Source organism: Rhododendron vialii, chromosome 6a (genome assembly GCF_030253575.1).
Source record: "Rhododendron vialii isolate Sample 1 chromosome 6a, ASM3025357v1".
In the NCBI taxonomy this organism is placed as follows: Eukaryota; Viridiplantae; Streptophyta; class Magnoliopsida; order Ericales; family Ericaceae; genus Rhododendron; species Rhododendron vialii.
The window spans coordinates 8,655,097-8,675,312 of record NC_080562.1 but is presented as its reverse complement, the minus strand read 5'-3'; the positions used below and the strand labels follow the sequence as shown (position 1 = coordinate 8,675,312).

The 20,216-nt window shown below is 36.9% G+C and overlaps 1 protein-coding gene and 1 long non-coding RNA gene across 2 annotated transcripts; both read right to left on the bottom strand.

The window, feature by feature from the left end:
- Window positions 1–6,214: 6,214 nt before the first annotated feature.
- LOC131329306 (uncharacterized) lies at window positions 6,215–6,994 on the bottom strand. Its single transcript, XR_009200713.1, has 2 exons — window positions 6,680–6,994; window positions 6,215–6,337 (listed from the first exon to the last, which is right to left on the bottom strand). It is a non-coding gene; the product is annotated as an uncharacterized LOC131329306 (long non-coding RNA).
- Window positions 6,995–7,844: 850 nt separating this feature from the next.
- On the bottom strand, window positions 7,845–13,199 carry LOC131328354 (probable LRR receptor-like serine/threonine-protein kinase At3g47570). Its single transcript, XM_058361304.1, has 4 exons — window positions 10,499–13,199; window positions 10,105–10,242; window positions 8,073–8,161; window positions 7,845–8,015 (listed from the first exon to the last, which is right to left on the bottom strand). Exons 1-4 carry the CDS (start codon window positions 13,197–13,199, stop codon window positions 7,845–7,847), a joined length of 3,099 nt encoding a protein of 1,032 aa, XP_058217287.1.
- Window positions 13,200–20,216: the final 7,017 nt, after the last annotated feature.

Genomic DNA, 20,216 nt, shown 5'->3' with positions numbered 1-20,216 from the left:
GGGGTCGCTCTTTCAGTACTGGCGGTAATCGTTGGATGGTATATCGTATTATTTTTACAGCATGTTATGTTATATACGAACTTGTTTATGATGTTGGTTACAGTTTAAGCCGAAAAATTGAAGTTATGGTTTTGGTTACAGTTCAAGCCATACAAAACTGAAGTTATGGTTCCTGTTTCTCTTTGATAAAAAGAATTCCATGGTAGCTCATGTAACTCTGATAATTCATAATCCCACACAAGCAGTGGCTTATGCTATTAAAATCTTTCTTTTCAGGTAATCAGGATTAGAGAGATGGGCCGAATATTAATATGCTGGTGATATGGTTATGTAATGAATAAGAGAAAAGTGTAGCCTATGTTGACATTAGCATAATGAATAAATCACTCTAAGTGATTGTTGATTATTAGAGAAGGCTTCCGTAAATGTTATGGTTATTTCTTTTAACAAAGAGTAAATAGAGGCCTTTAGTGAGATGGACTCACTGGTCGGTCACGATATTCCAATCCGCCAGATTTGGGTCGTGACAGTTGTCAAAATCAGTGGATTCCAAGCCAAATAATGGAAGAGCAAACTAATCTTGATACTACACTAGAAGTCACGTTGGCCAAATGCATTTCAAGTTAAGCATCTCAGCTTCATTGCCTTAAAGCTCATGTGTATGAAATAGATTTCCAGACTACCGATTTGAATAAACAACCCACAGCTCAAAGAAAGCTAACGAGGAACCCAATACACCAATACTTAGAAATCTAACGGACCAGAGCAGAAATGATTTGCCTTAACCTTCTCACAGATCATAAGTCAAAGAAAAGACATTTCTTACCGCAAAATGATGTATGTGGAATATAAGGAAAACAACACCCGATCGTAAGCGGAAAAGTAGTTTTCAACAATGAACACTAATAACATTTATGTAGAAATTAACGCTAACTAACAAAATTCATATCAACATGCATAATCGCGAACTCAATACTTGAAATAATCTAAGGTCGTATGCAACATGGATAACCAATCCATCCCCAAACCATGACCAACCCCGTCAGACCTAACGTGTTCAAGTCAAAACGAAATGACAATCCTGAATAACTCACTCACAATCTCGACAATCATGACATGTTCAGAGCGGTTGTTTATAGACATTGGTAGGTTTGGACAATGTAGACCGAAACAATTATGCAAACTCTGGACATGTCGGGTTTCCTTGGTTTGTTATATGGACATTAGGTTTTTTGTTAGTTGTTTCTTGTACAAAGAGGGAGAGATCCCCAAGCACAATTCCATTACTGTAAAACTAAGATGAGAGATCCTCAAGCATAGTTCCATTACTTCTAAGTTCTAACTCCCTCCGTTCCTAAATTATAGTTAACTATGAAAAGACGCTTAATATTTGAAAAAGGGTTGGTGTACCAAATATTCCATTAAGAAATCTAGAGAAAGAAACTCCCAAAAGTGACGCAAAAGAGTCTAAGCTCTCGATATTATTTCTTCAAAATGATAAAAACTAGTAGATGAAAGACTTGCACGTCTATTTATAGACTCAAAGACCTACAAATGTAAGAGGACACTAAAATGACACTATTATTTTTAAGGGCAAAGTACAAATCACCTCCTTGTAGTTTGACCTTTTGGAAGATGACCTCCCTGAGTTTTACTAATGACCAAATCGCCTCCCTGTTGTTTTGGAGTGGAGTGCAACTGTAACATTGTAAACTGTAAAGCTGAATTGACTACAATATTCTGGTAACTTATTCTCTCTTTTTTTTGTGTGCCATTGTCTTTTCTTGGCAAAATAAATAAATTGAAAGTATTTAAAGAGTGAAAGAGGAGAACTCTTTTCTTGTTATGAGCAGGAACTTCACCATCAATTGCTTATTTTACCACCAGCTTTTATATCAAATTACAATCATAATCAACATCCCAAAAACATAATCAATTGCCAAGTATTTTCCGACCGCAAACACCTGACGCAACCTGGTCCATTACCGACCGACCCCATTCAATTCCGTCAGTAGCTAATTGCAGCTCCCATCACCAACAGTTAAATACCCCAGCCCTACTGAATCGAAAATGAAATAGAAAGCAATGCAATTATCCCCAATTTAAAACCCCTAACATCATAAGTACTCAAAATTGCATTTTTTCTACGAAACCCTCAAAATATTTAGGGGTTGGAAAACTACTGCACCAGAGTTTGAGGGAGGAGAAGATGAAGTTAGGTGGGCTGACCATTAGAGATGAGGCCACACAAAGTCTTCGCGCCACTTAAGTATACAGCCCCATGTATAAGTATTTTGCATTAACCTGTGGCTCATTCCTACAGGATTTGGGCTCAAGAGATTTCAAATTCAAAGACGTGGAGAAGACGTCCCTCGTGTCATACAACGTGACTCATTCGACTGTGAACCACTAGTTTTTAGTGGGGTGGCATAAATTTATGGGTGATTGGTCCAATGGTCCCTCACGTGGTTCATTTGTGAATCTAGAGTCCCTATACGGTCACCCCAAGAAGAGGTTGCTATAATCGGTCACTATCTTCTCCACCTTTTTACTTAGCGAAAAGAAAAATCTAAGAGCATTGTTAATCACAATCCATAGAGAATTAGAGGATCCTCCATTTTCAATTCATGGTCAAGATTACCCTAGTAACTCAAGCCTCAAAGCTCATATGGTATTATACGGACACCCAATTATTCCATAAATATTTCTCAATTACATAAGCGTCTTCTCTCTCCTTTTTTTTAATGGCAAAAAAAATTCATTAATCTTCGAAGTTATAAAAAATTTATTAATTTTTTTGAATGGCGTCTTCTCTCCCCGTTAAACCTACCTCTGAAAAACTTTTTTTATACATAGCTCATGAGGATTTTTTTCAACCGATATCATATAGCTCATGAGAATTTTTTACTAATATTATATTAGTAATTTTTTTCTCTCAACATGGTTTTTTTCGTTTATATTATCTTATTATATAGCTCATGAATTTTTTTTACTGATACTAGTGTATTTCCACGTGTGCTTCGCACTATGTCGTGTGCTCATTGACGTAGTTATTCTTGTATGTAAGAAAATTGAAATTAAGATTGAGTTATGAAAATTAGAAAGAAATAGTAAGAGTCAGTAATTGAATGTAAGATAATTTTTACAGAAAAAATATTTTAGAAGAAATGCAAAATGAGTTCTTTGATTCACGCTGTGAATTTGATAGTTCTTTGAACCAACATCTGTTATTAAAGTTACGATGTGAAATTTTACTAATGTTTGAAATTTGGTAAATTGGTGCTTGGAATGTGATAATTGAGAAATATTTGGGGAGTAATTGGGTGCCCGTAAAATACCATATGAGTTTTGGGGCTGGAGATACTGTGGTAATCCTGACCATTGAATTGGAATTGGAGTGTAGAGACCCGTATTTTTAGAAAATATTTAAGGGTTTTATAAATATCGAAATTGGGGATAATTCGAAAAGGGTGAGATTATTTGATTTAGGGTTTAAGTGATGAAATGAAAACTAGAGGGAGTGTAGGTGTTATTTGCCCTTTTGCTAGTATATATAGTGGTGTGTGTGAGTATGAGATAAAAATTCTCCCATATATCTCTCTCTCATCTCACGCGTCTCTCTCTCTCTCTCTACCATCTATCCCTCTCTCTCTTGCTCTCTCACTTGAAACTCCACCATATACTTCAAAAACCTCAAGGATCTATCTTGTTTTCACCTTTAGAACGCAAGCCCGGGCTCGTATCACGTTGGGTGAAGCTCGAAGAGGAGATCTCGGATGATTTCAAGGAGCTCGAAGCTAGGGCTCGTTCAAATCTCTTGGGTTTCGACATTTGACTCGAGGTAGGGACATCTTTACCTCTTCTAAGTGTATATATGTTGTTTTGATGCATGGGTCGTGCTTAGATCGTCCCCCTTTGTTACTTTGAAAGTCTGTCAAAACTGCAGCAAATCGCATCCGAACTGCGTGGTATCGATACCCATTCCTTTTTTGGAAAATTTCAGCCAGGTATCGATACCCCTTTCCTCTCTGGACATTCTGCTCGTTTTCTGATTTTTAGCCCAACTTCAAATGGCCATAACTTTCTCATCTGACGTCCGATTCTTGCAAACTTTATACCGAACCAAAGGTCTTGAAGTTAGCTTTTCATTGCCACCAAAATCACCTTAAGACTCTGAGTACACAAAAAGCTCTAACTATTGGAGTGGGGGTGTGTCGGTCTACCAACATCCGTCGGCTACTCCTAAGATTCACGTTCTATCGTTATGATTTCCTATGATTAATGGATGTTATTCTTGACCCGTTGGCCCTCCTTTAGTGAGGATTGAATGATAGTTTACTTGATTAAAATGTCAATGAGATGCAATTTGTGATTGATTGACTAATTATGAACGTTTGGGGCATGTACGTGATATAGTCAGCATGTCGTAACATATTTCATGTTTGATTGTGGTTTTGGGAAGGTCATAGCTTGTATATCAAGCAAGGAAATAGTTGTTTGTGTCGGGAGTTGATTTAGGAAGTCTCGTAACACAATGGGTGGTAATACGTCGACTTAGACGGTCCTGTAACGCAAGGGGTGGTAATATGGTGACCCGAGTTGTTAGGGATCACAGTGACGCAAGGGGTGGTAACACGGTAATCCTCGTGGTGTTATACGGTAACGCAAGGGGTGAAAATACCGATGGAGATGATTGGCGATAGTGAGTCGTGTTGAGGTTAATTGAGTTGTTTAACATCGTGTGAACTGGTGGTACATTGAGCTATAGGCATGCGTTAGGATGATCATATTGAACGTTGGAATGCCCTTGAATCAATTGTTATCTATCGATTGAGCCGTACTCCTTGTCTTCATTTCACCTGCACATTTCATCATGTTTACTTGTAGAATCAGTAAAGATTTTCCTACTGGACTAGTGTAGCTCAACCTAATCTTTCTCTTCAGGTTCAAACGCTGGACGGTAGATTGCATATGTTGAGTGCTTGAAGTGAACGACTTTTGGACGCCAACCTCATGTAGTTACTTGATCATCTTTTGTAATGGACTTTCTTTTGGTAAATATGAGTTTGTAACTATTCATTTTAGAAATTCCTTTTGGCTAAACTGTTTCTAACTTAAAAGTTAGTCGATACAAATACTTAAGTTCTATTTGGGGCCGGAGTGCCTAAGCTGTATAACTTTAATTTGGAGACTAATTTGTAATTTGAACAGATGGGGACTTCTTTGGGGTAATAAACCTATGATAAGAGAAACATTTTTTTAAGTTGTATTATTTAATTATGTTGAAAATCGATGGCGTGACATGGAGGATCCTCCAATTTCCTATGGATTGAAAAGAAGCCGGACTCCAATTTTTGTGGGTTAAAATTAGGGTAAATTACAAAAATCACCCCCAAGGTTTAAAAAATGTATAGATTGTCCCCTCACATTTGAAAAATTACAAAATACCCCTGTCTCGTAACAAATTACTCCATTGTTATGATGTAACCGCTAGAAAATCCGATGAAATTCGTCTGACATCATCAAATCCTAGTTATAGTGGACCAACCTTTTTTTTTTTTTTTTAGTTTGTGAAAGACTATTTTCACACCTCTACAGTCTTTCACAAGCTACAAAAAGACAGTGTGGTCAACTATAATCAAGATTTAATGATTTCAAACAAATTTTGCTGAATTTTCTAGCTGCTACATTACGACAATGGGCTTATAATTTTCCACACGTGAGGGGGAAATTTATAATTTGCAAAACCCTGGTGTTTTTTTGATAATTTACCCATACAATTATAACCAAGCGTCCTAATAAAAGTATATATATAATATAAAAAATTGGTCTAGGGTCCACTATAGCATGTTTCTAACCCACTAGGTCCACTGATCAAGTTTCTAACCCACTAAGTCCACTAATATGTATTTGGTAAGGCATAAAGTCCACTACATTTAAAAAGGGAAATAGTGCCTGACAGATTTACCCTTCCATTCAAATCCCATCCGTTTAGCCCATTATCTCCCATTATCCCTTATACGTTTCAAATCACGCAAAATTCTCGGGAAATAGCAAAATTCTCGGGCAATAACAATTACGTTGGATCAGTTTCGTATCTAACGTTATTGTACTTATATAACGTTATATAACATTGTATATTCTACTTTGTAGAGTTACATCTTGATCTCAACTGCTTTGTTGAATTATGTTGAGTTTCGCTGCACAAAAACTCTCATATAACATTATATTTTCACTTTATTGAATTGGTCCGCGCAGCGGCCTCAATGACTTGCTTCTAGTAACAATAATACACACAAAAAAACGTAATACATGTGACAAAAAATAAACATATAACCTTATAACGTTATACATGAGATTTTGTCATTTCTAACTCTAAAAAAAGAAAAAGAGGAGATCTCGTAACTTCTTTCCATTATATTTTCACTTTACTGAATTGGTCCGCGCAGCGGCCTCAATGACTTGCTTCTAGTAACAATAATACACACACAAAAACGTAATACATGTGACAAAACATAAACATATAACCTTGTAACGTTATACATGAGATTTTGTCATTTCTAACTCTAAAAAAAGAAAAAGAGGAGATCTTGTAACTTCTTTCCATTATATTTTCACTTTATTAAATTGGTCTGTGCAGCGGTCTCAATGACTTGCTTCTAGTAACAATAATACACACAAAAAAACGTTATACATGAGATTTTGTCCTTTCTAACTCTAAAAAAATAAAAAGAGGAGATCTCGTAACTTCTTTCCCTTCGTCGCCGTTGCCTTCTTCACAGTCGACTTCACAGGTAACGTAATACTCTTCACCCCTTGAACAACTGCACAAATAACAGCCTTTAACAAAATTAGTATATAACCAATATTGATATAACCATATATACTATCAATCGAATCCCTAACTTAATTCAACCATACCATACTGGATCAAATATTGATATAACCACATATACTCGCAATCAAAACCCTATCTTAACTACACCAATACGTAACCGATCAAAGTTTTTTGAATAAATATATAAGGTTATATAACCTGTATCATCATATAACCATATTAAATCACTTATTTATTATATAACCTGATATATTTATTCATAAAACTCCAAATATATCAAAAGCAAGTCGGAGAGGCCGCTGCGCGGACCAAATCAAGAAGTGATTTAATATGGTTATATGATGATACAGGTTATATATAAGGTTATATAACCTGTATATTTATAACGTTAGATAAAAACGTTAGGGTATTACATACTGGACGGAGGAGATTGACTCGCATATAGTTCACATTTGCAACATATAACCCAATATTCGTATATAATACCCTAACTTTACATGCCCATGTCATTTAATATAACCATATATACTTGCATCAAAACCCTATTGGGTTATTTTTCTTTTTAATTTGTAGGTGTTTTTGAGACCACAGTTTGGTTTCAATTTTAGGGGTAGAAAAAGCTGGTTCATATAACCATATATAGGAGGAGAAACATTACTATATCAAAATCGATGGGTGACTGGGTCTCTGTCAAGGTATATAATCTTCACAAACTCACGCATTTCTCTTCTTTCTTTTGTACAAACGAAGCCTTTTTATAGAACTTATCAGCACATGAAGATAGTTTTCGGGGAATGATATATTCCTGTTCTCCAAGAACGATTGATTTGGTGATTTTGTTATTCCTTTCAGTTCTTGGATTTGACCAAATATACTATCAATAACTTGATATAAGCACATTGAATCTCTAGCCCATGTCTGTTAGACAATCAAAACCCTAATTTTACCAAACACCAACACAGCAAATATATATAACCATATATAGCCAAAGTTCAATTTTAGTATTCTAAGAAACATACCGAATGGATCGAAGCAAACAGAGGAGATTGACGGCAATGGGTATGAACCGAAGGGTTTCGTCAACGACGAGGATGCAGAATGACGGTGATGAATCGATCGAAATCGAAAAAGGGGAATATATAACGTTAAGGTCCGAAGAACGAGCAAAGAACGACCACTAGCACAGGAATAGAACGGGTGAAGATCAGGTGACGAACTACGAAGAAGGTCCGACTGCAACTAGGGCGACGAGCGGAGAAGCGAGACCGTTGCTGAATGAAGAATGCCGACGGTCATCCAGTGCTCTACACGAACCGTCTTGGGCTGGGAGTATTTTCCAGGTTTCGTCCAGAATTGTTCCTTCTGAAAAGGGGGGAGGGGGGGGAAGGGGGGGATGGCAGAGGGGTTTTGTAGTTGAATTCTCCCGAGAATTTTCGGGAGTTTTTTCCGGGATTGGGAAAATTTTGAACTGGATGTTTTTGAACTGGATGAAAAAACGGGGTAAAAAGTTTTTTAAAAACAGGGGTATATTAGACTAAACAGGGATATTATATCCTGACTAATAGGTTAGTGGACTTAGGGGGTTATAGAATTTAGAAGTGGACTTATGAGATTTGAAAATTGGTATAGTGGACCTCGGGAAAATTCTCCCTGTATAATACTGCATCCGTCCTTAATTACACGATATGCTGAGGCTGGTGACCAAGAAAAGTTCGATAAAGGGTAAATTTTACCTAATTAAATAATATTGTAAAGTAAAGGAATATCCTTTTCAAAGAAGCAGCAAACCAGAAAGAGCCTGCGGATCAAAAAAAAAAACAAACCAGAAAGAGCCTGAAACACCAATAATATCTTCCTGTGATTGAGGCCGCGCCAAGCGGGTTGCCCCGGAATGACAGATACTGTCAAGCATTTTTCTGCAGAGCGGTGCAAAGTGATCGATCTAGCCGTTCATTTTAGAAATTGACGGCTCGAATCAAATCGAGCAATGCACGGTTTAGATTTAATCAATGCAATTTATATGCGCTCAAATTCGATCTGAACTGTCCGTGTCGAGATAAACTGAATTGGCCGCTCTGTACCCGCACGATAGGCATTATCCCCGGGTTCGGATGCCCCTAACCGTGACAATAGCCAAACGACGACTATTCTCACCACTTTTCTATTTTATATATATATATATATATATATATATATATATATATATATATATATATATATATATACAGTTATTTTCAAATAAGAAGGTCCTTATTTTAACTAAAATATGGACCTCCCCATTTCTCCAGTTTTCCAATTGAATTTCGATGATCCGATCCGCTCAATGTGTTCAGAACGTGATTTTAAGGGTACTCGCTACAAATCGGCAAAAAAAATGACCGATAAGGGCTTGATTTGAGCAGTTTTTATTTGAACCGTTTGATAAAAACATAACAAAAACTGCTCGGATGAAGCCTTTCCCGGTTTTTTTTTTTGTTGATTTCTCGCGGGTACCCTTAAAATCACGTTCTGAATACATTGAGCGGCTCGGATCATCAAAATTTGATCGGAAAATGAAGGTCCTTATTTTATTAAAACAAGGTGGTCCTTAGGAGAAGGGGACTAATATATATATATATATATATATATATATATATATATATATATATATATATATATATATATATATATATATATATATATATATATATATCAAACCACCATTACAAGTAATCTCACATAAAATGTTTTGTTTATTTCATGAGATAATGGCACTCACCAACATGGAAAATTCCTTTTGTTTTTTTCTTATCGTTGGACTTGAAAAAGTTGTCATTTATTGATATATAAAAAAATAAAAAATAAAAAAGCTGGGGAATAGAATCATACTGTTAGTGCAATAAATTAAGGTACTGTATTATCTACAGACTACAGTATTGAAAAAATTGGACTGGGCCCAGTTTTTTCTCTTCCCACCTAACACTACAAGAAATTACACTTTTGGTAACTAAGGTCGTTTGGCTTAACAAGTAAAACGATTTATTTTTTTATTTTTATTCAAAAAAAAATATATTTGTTAGTTTTTCGTCAATTTTTTATTTGTGAAATATATATTACTTCGTCATGACGAGAAGAATCTAAAAGGTAAAAAATTACGATCGAAGTCTAAATTTTTTGAATGAAGACGAAAAATAAGTCAATAATCCAATTTTTTCGTTTTCATTCAAAATAATGCAAAATTTAACCGTCAAGCCACTACTAGTTAACTCAAAAAAGGAAGAACTTGCCGCCAGTGATGGGGTCGCTGGTGGTGACCGCGTCGTACTCCCCTCTCTCTTTCTCTTTCTCTTTCTCTCTCGTTGAAGGGGGTGGAAATTGGAATTCAAATTTCAGCGATTTTGGCTTCTTTTTGTTTTGGGCAGCTGCTGACGTGGAACCATAACCCAAAAATATACGCAGAAAGAAATCAGATCAAGCACTTGATGCACTTCAAAAACAGATTAGTTTCGTAGATTAACTGAAAATGAACTCGGCTCTATTGTATGTTTGTATGGCATTTTGATGGTAAAAAGAGCACATCAAAAAAGGAAATTCTAATACAGCAAAGTCTAATAGAGCACTCGCTATTAGCAGCATAAACACACCCCATAATTGTGACCCAAGATAATAAAGAACTCATACCTGGGGCAACATAGCCGATAGTTCCCCTCACTGCAGTAGAATTGCTCTGATGTTGTTCCCCCTCACTTGAAACAGTTGAGATAATTTTCGCTAACCCAAAGTCTCCAACATCATCATCCAAAAGCACATTACTCGGCTTCAAATCGCCATGGACAATTCTTGAGTCACAATCGCAATGAAGGTACTCGAGTGCAGAAGCAACATCTATAGCGATATTCAGCCTTTGAATCAACTTTAGATTTATAGAGCTTTCTTCCTGCCCATTATCTTGATGCAACCATTTTTCCAAGCTTCCGTTGGCCATATAATCACAAATCAAAGCCTTAAATTCATTGCCATGGAAATCCACACTAGAACAGGCACTCAAAATTTTCAAGAGATTTCTGTGCCTAACAGTTCTTAGAGCGTTGCATTCTGACATGAAGCTCTTAGAAGCTCCTTGGATCTGTAGATTGAGCACTTTCACTGCCACCACTGTCTGACCATGATTAAGAATTCCTTTGTAAACGGAGCCATAGTGCCCAACACCTATTAGATTCTGCTCCGTGAATCCATCAGTGGCTTTGAGAAGCTCTGCGTAAGAAACCCTCAGCAGATGGTGTCTGAATGATGGCATGGAAGACATCTTTTTTCTTGAAACACGTCGCCGATGAGAGAATACAAAGAAGGAAATTAATGAACTCAAACACACCGCGACAACAATAACAACAATGATCATCAACTTGGTTTTGCTAGACAGCTGGGATTTTGAGGACGAGCAAGGAGGAAGATTTAAGTCTGGAATGCCTCCACATAGATCGCTATTTCCAAACACTGAAATCAAACTTCCATTTTGAAAAACTCCTTCAATTGGAACTTCCCCCTGTAGCTGGTTAAAAGACAGATTCAACTTTTCTAATCGAAGCTTGCCAAGATAACTTGGGATCAACCCGGAAAAATTGTTCCGTGAAAGGTCCAACTCTCGTAAACCCCTTAGCTCTTGCAAACTTTGGGGTATCTCACCTTCAAATAAATTAGTTTCTAAATGAAGTCGTTCCAAGCTCAAACAACTGCGCAAAGAGTTTGGAACAGGTCCTGAAAATCTATTGTTTGACACATCCAGGCCCGCAACATTATGCAACGACCCAACTTCTGGCGGAAGGGCACCACTCAATGCATTGTGGGAAAAATTGAAGCAAATTGAAATGGAGGATAGACTCATAACTTCAGGGGGTATGGAGCCGTTTAGATAATTATGAGAAAGGGATATATCTAACAATTTACGGCAATTGCCGAGACTTGGAGGTATGTTTCCATTGATACTGTTGTGCTCCAAGTGGAGAACACTCAACAAAGTCAAGTTTCCGATCGAAGATGGAATTTCTGTGAGATTGTTTCCTGATAAATATAGGTTGTGCAGATTGTAAAGGTTCCCAATGGTGGTAGGAATAGGGCCACTAAGATAATTGCTTCCCATGTCTAAGTGACTGAGACCGAGAAGGTGCCCGATACCTAAAGGCATGCTTCCATGCAGTTGATTGTCATTCATTGCAACTGACTCAATTGTGGCAGAAAGATTGGCAATGGAGTCGGGCAATGAACCTCTAAGAAGATTGTTGTCAACAGCAACCACTCGTAAACTCGTGCAATTTGATAACGATGAAATAAAACCAAGATCATCTTGCAACCTATTAAAGTAAAGAAGCAGCTTTAGAAGCCTTGGAAGGCTTCCAAGATCTTTAGGGATTGGCCCTACAAAACTATTATGCCCAAAGTTTATGAAATCAAGTCCGGAAGCATTGGGCAACGAAATAGGAAGCAGTCCAGTAAACCGATTGTCCATAAGATTAAGACGCCTGAGTTTGGGAAGGTGTAAGCCTATATCAGGAGGAATGGTTCCGTCAAGTTGATTAGAGTACAATATGATCATAGAGATGGTGGAGATGTTGTAAATGCCGGCAGGAATGTTGCCAAAAAGGTGGTTTTCGGGTATTGCAATAAATGTAAGTTCCTGAAGCTGGGAAATTTCCTTTGGGATCTCTCCATGCAAATCACAGCCTCTTAAAGAAAGCAATGAAAGAAAAGAAAGGTTTCCAAGTGAAGGAGGGATGCTACCTGAAAGCTTGTTGAAAGCCAAGCCCAAACGTCTAAGCTTTGACAAAGAAGACAGCTCCGCCAGGATGTTTCCGGTCATGTTGTTGTCTATCAAGTTCAAGCTTTCGAGATTCGAGCATCGAGAAAGGTTGGTTGGCATTTCACCATGGAACGAATTGTTGCTGAAATCTATGCTTCGAAGCCGAAACAATCGACCCATCTCTTGCGGGATTGGGCCATGGAAGGTATTATTTTGAAGATCGATGATTCGGAGAAACGACAGGTTTCCGATATGAGGAGAGAGTGATCCCACCAGGCCTAGGGACATTAGGTTCAACTCTACAACTCTATCAGGATGTCGGCGGCTACACACAACGCCTTCCCATTGACAGTAGTGCAAGGAATCGTTCCAAGAATTCAAGGCCCCAAGTGGGTCTTGATCAATTGCTTCCTTGAAAGCAACCAACGATAATCTATCTGTTTCGTTATCGAAGCAAGTGGCAGGGGTGCAGAACCACCACACAAGGACTGTATAGAGCACAATGAGCCACTTTGCCATGATACTTTCTTTTCCAGTGAGAAATGCAGCATGGTGAGACGAGTTATATAATCTGAAAATGGTTGTCATTTTCCTTAGACGACTAAATTGTAGGGTACAGACGTCCGCAGAGAGAGTAAAAAGACCTTAACAACGTACCGAAACGGCAATGGAATGAATCAACCTCTGAAGTGGACGTTCAGTGTGAAACTAAAGACTAGAACCACTTCGACTGTTACATGTCGAGTGAATTGAGCACTGTGTTTATCCCCTCTTACGGTGGGAAAATTATTCAATACTCTCGGTGTATACCATAGTTTTAAATCGCGGTATCGGTCGCCGTCATGGTATCGACCGCGGTATATCGGTATCGGGACATATCGGTGATACGTCGCGGGAATCGGGTATCGCGGCCGTAAATTTTTAAAAATCATCAGCAACATGTATAAAACTTGAAAAATATACTTTTGCGGCTTTTGCCCCCCAACATTGGCTTAAATTATCACATTTTAATTAATTTAAGACATGTAATAGCCCATTCTCTTCATGTGAAATATCCGATAATTTATCAAAATCCGCAAGTCAATAAGATTTTACAAATATGAGAATAATGTTGCAACATGTGTATTTGTAAAACATGGTGTTTTTCTCTAGTCCCACATTGGCAAGTTACAAAACTTCTATCTACTTTAAATCAATGTGCACTTTATTGGGTTTGTAAATGAGGATTTAAGGAGAGGTCTCGCGCGCTCAGAAAAATGGGCGGCAATTTGGAAAACTAATTTGGAAACTAATTAATCGGGTGCGAGTCACGAGTTATTCGCGCAAGGGGGGTGCAAATCCGGGGATTTGAGCCTCGCGCACGCACTGCGAGTCCACGTTTCGCTAAAATTCTGAACGTTCAAAGCGTTTTTTTCCGAATTTTTTTTCCTTTAGCATGTTTTTTTCCCGAACCGGCCCAAAAAATCCGGTACAGACCAATACGTATCGGAAATTGGCCGGTTCGCCTGCGATTTACTGTCTCCCTGTTATACCGGCCTATATCCGAATTGGCACCCTCAAATTCCGGTACGAGCCGGCCTATACGGTTTGTACCGGCCGATATTTAAATCTATGGTGTATACTCCCTCCTCTCACATAACATGTGGGGTACACGCAAGACCCACACGTAGCTCCCATATATTATGAGAGGAGGGAATATACACCGGGAGTAATGAATAATTACTCCTTACGGTGTTCCCGTGTTATGCCTCCGAATGGTTAATGGTTATGCGATTGAGTGGTTATGTTACGCCAATTGGAGGGGACACCATATGGCATAACACTTTTTTAGGGAGAGACCATAATAATAAAAATGTTATGCCATTTTTTGAAAAGTATTATACCTTCGAGTGGTTATGTTATGCCATTTTGAAAAGTGTTTACCTAATATAATAATAATAATAATGGTATACCATTTGTGAAAAAGTATTATGCTTTCAAATGGATTAACGTTATGCATTCCAATGATTATGTTATAGGGGTGCTACGCAATCCCCTGACAAGAGGGGAATACACTAGCATTATGGGAAAATTAGCCATAAGGACGGTAAAATAGTTTTCATTTATGGGAAGAACGCCAGCAAAATAGTTTTCAGTAGAAGTCCTTCAACTTTTTGAGTTTTTTAGCCATAAGGAAACATGTTTAGGTACTTTTATAGGGTTTAAGATGCACTTTCTTATTATAGGGTTTTAGTAGTTTAGGCATTCTCACAGGGTACCCTAGGGTTTTAGGCACTTTCATAAACATATTTGTCTTTATATTTGATTACAAAAAGTGCTTGTCCTTGAACTCAAAAAATATAAATATGAACTTTTTTTGGCCAAGTCTCCCTAGCATTATCCAAACTTCAATGCGATTGGAAATATCAGTAGTATTCTTTTTTTTTTGTCAAGCGGAAAATCATATCAGTAGTATTCAACGAAACGAAGACTAAGAGGACTAATAAGGCAAATGTGTCCTCGGTCAATATGCCCTTCATCCCACGTCTCTCTTTGTGATTGGAAATATTAGTAGTATTCAATGAACGAAGACTGAAGAGGACTAAATAAGGTCAATGTGCCCTTCATCCCACGTCTCTCTTTGTACATGGGTGATGGGTTTGTCCGAGAAAGACAAAAATGCCCATATTTGTTTCAACTATTGGCAGAAATGTGCCTAGATTATTGGTGTGTTCGGTTCCTAGATTACGAATTCCTCCAAAATGAAATTTGTCATTAAACACGCGGTAAATAATTTTAGAGCTGACAAGGGTGGAGCCACATTGTTGGACCCTTGGGTGCAAAATTTGTCCAATATAGGTAAATATTTTATTATTATCTATCCGAATTGGACCCATAAATATTTTTCATTAATTCCGCAAGAAACTCACTAGAATCGTTGTAGTTTTTATTTTTTCAGACATCATACTTGACCCACTTATCATATAGTTGATCGACCCTTCTACTTAACAATCTGGCTCCACACCTGCTGCTGACCCTTTCTATGGAATTCTTGCGTTGTGTCCTCCACTACTCTCCTAATGTTTTTAATCAAGCCCATATCCTGGCTGCTTAAGCCTTGAGAAGATTAATTTGATCGACAATTACTTTAATTAAAGGGTAAATTTTAGAAATAGTCTCTCTAGTTTGCGTGGAATCTCAATTACGTCCCTCTAGTATTAACCGTGCCATATATTTTTTAACCCTTTATATTTCGTCTCAATTTGATCTCACTTACGGTGTCATTAGAACTAACGAAACTCGTGGGCAGAATTTTGACATTTCCCTCCAAGAGGGATGGAATTGAGACTAAATGCAAACTAGAGGGACTATTTATGAAATTGTACATTTTATGTATCCCGGGGATACCAACCCCTTGGTATCCCCATCCAGTCCGTTCTCATTTTTCGGCCATTTTTTGATCACATTTTGATGATTGGCTTAGTTCATTTTGTCGAGTTTGACAAAAAACTTAATCATACCAAAAATTGTGTTGATTGGACTTTATTTGATACATGATTGGCACACGTGGAAATAGGAAAAAAAAAAGAAAAGGGTTTTGATTCAGTGTTTTTGGACCCAGTTTTGATTTTCTTCAATTTTCATGTGTGCCGATCATGTACCGATTAAAGTTTGATGAACACCATTTTTGGGATAATAAAAGTTCTTGCCGAACTCTACAAAATGAACGGAACCAATCATCCAAATATGATCAAAAAATGGCCGAAAAATGTGAAATGGATACCAAGGGGTTAGTATCCGGGAGACTTAAAGATTTATCCTCATATCTCATCCAATGTAAGTATTCATCCGGCACTTTTTGAACAGTTATATTTTCATCCTCCCGGATGGTGAATTACCTATATTACCCTTTTTAATAAGTTATTCATATTTGTATATATTGTCTTCCTCAATTAGGGAGATATTCAATCATTTCCTAATTTAATGGAGAAGTTCAAATCTTTGTTATTCTCTTTCCAAAAGTAACAGAAATTCTTTCCATTCAATCCGTGCATCGTTATGGAAACCTTCATTGATAATCATGGTATGAATACCCAAACAAGCCATAAACCAAAAAAAATCAACGAACAAGACGACCAAAAATCCATGAATATTCAATCGCAGATTCATGGTTTATTTCTGCAAATAAACCATGTAATACCCAAACCAGCCATAAACAAAAAAAATCAATGAACAAGACGACAAAAAAATCATGAATATTAAATCGTTGATTCATAACTACCCAAATAAGTCATAAACCAAACAAAAACATGGTTTATCTCTATGACAAACAAGATGACAGAAAACCATAATTAATACCCAAACTAGCCATAAACAAAAAAAAAAATCAATTTCAAATTCATGGTACAAGACAACAAAAAACTATGAATATTCAATCGTCGATAAACCAAACAAAAACATGGTTTATCTCTAAATGAACAATACGACAAAAAATCATGTATATTCAATTGCCGAAATAAACCATGAATACTCAAACAAGCCATAAACAAACAAAAAAATCAAACGACCGAGACAACAACAAAAAAACATGAATATTCAATCGCCGATTCAATGGTTTATAAACCATGAAATACATGACTAAACCATAAAATCGTAAAAACACAAGGCGATTTACATAAATAAATCATGAAATCCTAAACCACCACCATCCCTCCCAACCGCCTACTAAAAAATTGGGGATATACACATGCATAGGTAATTCTCCGAGAATTATGGGATTATTATCCCTTTCTTCAACTAATATTGAAACACCAAAAAATGTAAAGAACAAATGAAACGGCAAAACCAGTTGGTGTCTCCGATTCCGAAATAGATCACCGAGTAAATTCCACGTCAGAGTTGCGGTGATTTGCGCCCCTCCTATCCTCTCTGTGGAACACCGGCCGTTTACGGCAGAGGAGGTAGCAACGGTCAACGGCGTCAAGGAGCAAGGCGGTCAACACAAGCGGTCGGAGAGGCCGCTGGCATCTCCCAAAACGGTGTTTGGTTTAAATTGTTTTGCCAAATTTTGGGATTAGATATGGTTTTGTCGAATTTTTTGGAATTAGATATGGTTTTGTCGAATTTTTTGGAATTAAGGGGTGATTATCCTTAAATTAGGCTAGAGGACCCTCAAGATTATTTTTTAGTCCAAAAAATCTTTGCCTATATATACATATATTATGTATAATAATCAATGGTCTATATAATAAAGGGCAATTTTGGGATTATTTAAAAGCAAAGATGAAAACATAACTGTTCAAAATGACCTGGATGAATACTTACATGAGATGAGGATTAGGGATGGATATTTAAAAACTCCTTTTTTTATTTCACTATACGATACTGACAACTAGTGCTGACAAATGGACGGGTTTAGGCAGATTAAAATGGATCATGAGTTGAATATGAGTCAATAATAGGCCGGTCGAGATAGGCCTGGTCAAATATGGGTCAACATATCCAAACCCGACCCGTTTAAATTCCCCCTCCCCCCGTCATATATGAAGTACTTTTGCCCCGACATACTTTTTGCAATTATTCTTTTCCCCTTCCCCATTTTCTTCTCGTTGAATTAGTTTTACCCGCCAAAAGGAAATTACTTTTGCACCAACCACCGATCTCTTCCTAGTTCCTTCCTTACATTCCCTATCTCAGGTAGTTCTTGCGTATATTTAAACCAAATTTTCCAGAGAAATACAATTCACTGAAAAATGCCCCATGGACAGAACAATATTTCCACTGAAAAAAAACGCCTAAATGAAAATCGCAGTATTCGGTTTTCAAACTGCTGCAAAAAAAAAAAAAAAAAAAGAAGCCACACATAAAGCAAAATTCACAAGGACAAAATTAGACACTAAGGGCCCGATTGGATGCGGGGAAAGAATTGTGGGTATTAGTTAATAATGGAGATAAGATAGTAGTGGGTATTAGTTAATAAAGGATGACCCACATTGATGTGATGTTTATGAAGGGGATATTAAATAATACTTAGTTTGGATGAGGTATTAGAGAAAGTGGATTAATTAGTACTTGGTTTGGATAATGGATAAATTAGAGATATAAGAAAGGGTATATAATGTAAAAAGTTGTCAATTGACTATTTTGCCCTTGTGCAGTGTTAAGTCATTAGATTAAATATATAATTACAAAATTCAACTTTAATTAATTTTTTCTTCACAAATAATAATTATAAATTAGTTAATTTATATAATTATATAAAATAATTAAAATATTGAGTTTCCGTTTTTAAGTGGTTTACTAAGTTAATGTTATATTTTATTAAAATGTTTAACTAAACAGAATTTTTATATATTTTTTTTAAAAACCGAATTTTATTAAAATGTTTAAGTGTTGAATGATAGGGTTGTATGGAACACATGAGCACACATGCACATAATAATTTTCTTTGTCTTTTAACCTCGTTCTTATCTGCTCCGTAATTTTGCTGTAGAGAGAGAGAGAGAGAGACAGCAGAAGAAGAGGAGGAAGAAGAATAAGAAGCAGAAGCAGCAACAGTAGCAACAACAGCTATGACACAATAGAAGCAACAGCAACTACGATCACTGGTTCGATCCCTCCTCTTTCTAATTAGTTCTTGTTTTTCTTCTTCTTCTTCTTCTTCTTCTTCTTCTTCCTATTTTTTGTTTGCTCCAGAAAACAAAACCCAGCAGATTGGGGGTTGGGAGAAGGGGGATAATGAGGGTTAAAATCATCCAATTTCCAAGGGATTAGGGGGGGATAATTTATGGATACCTCATACCCTGGCCAAAGATAATACCGGCATTTGCCCTCTTCTCAGGTCTTAATGAAGGAAAAGGGATAAAGGAAGACCTTCCCAAACCACGCCTAAGAGGTGGGCCAAGGTAAAAGAGAGGGGTATTAAACAATCCCAAGGCCGAATCCTGCATCCAAGCAGGCCCTAATGTTTATAATGGGTTGGTCCAAGAAATTTGGATGCCTAAGACTAAATTGTGAGGTGCCCTACGTAGTTTTAGAATTATCCAGAGAAATACAATTCACTGAAAAATGCCCTATGGACAGAACAATATTTCCACTGAAAAAAACACTTAAATGAAAATCGCAGTATCTAGTTTTCAAACTGCTGCAAAAAAAAGAAGAAGAAGGAAGCCACACATAAAGCAAAATTCACAAGGACAAAATTAGACACTAATGTTTATACAGGGCTGGTCCAAGGGATTTGGATGCCCAAGACTAAATTGTGAGGTGGTGTCCTACGTAATTTTAGAATTAAACCACAATGATAAAAATGTTTCTTTATATTATTACTTTAGACTTTATATTGCATGTTAATTGCTTTGTCACCAACTGCCAAAGTGGTTGGCTTGAATTCTACTTGACTTGGTTTCGAAACCTAGTTGTTACAATAGCATTATTTTTAGGGAGGAAATATTTCAAAAGAAAAAGCTGCCCAAAAGACTCGAACACTCCACATGGACTAAAATTAACTTATTACTAAGCTAGCAAAGACATTTGTGTTATGAAACGAATAAATAATATATGTACTAATTTACAAATAATGTTGAAGTGCCCCTAAAATTTGAAATGTTTTAGATGCCCGAGGCT

Coding starts and splice junctions, on each gene's coding strand:
- LOC131328354 (XM_058361304.1), bottom strand. CDS start 13,199: ATGACAACCATTTTCAGATTATATAACTCGTCTCACCATGCTGCATTT. Junction 8,162..10,104: donor CAGCGACCCCATCACTGGCG/GCAAGTTCTTCC, acceptor AAATACTCCCAG/CCCAAGACGGTTCGTGTAGA. Junction 8,016..8,072: donor CGCTCGTCGCCCTAGTTGCA/GTCGGACCTTCT, acceptor TTCCTGTGCTAG/TGGTCGTTCTTTGCTCGTTC.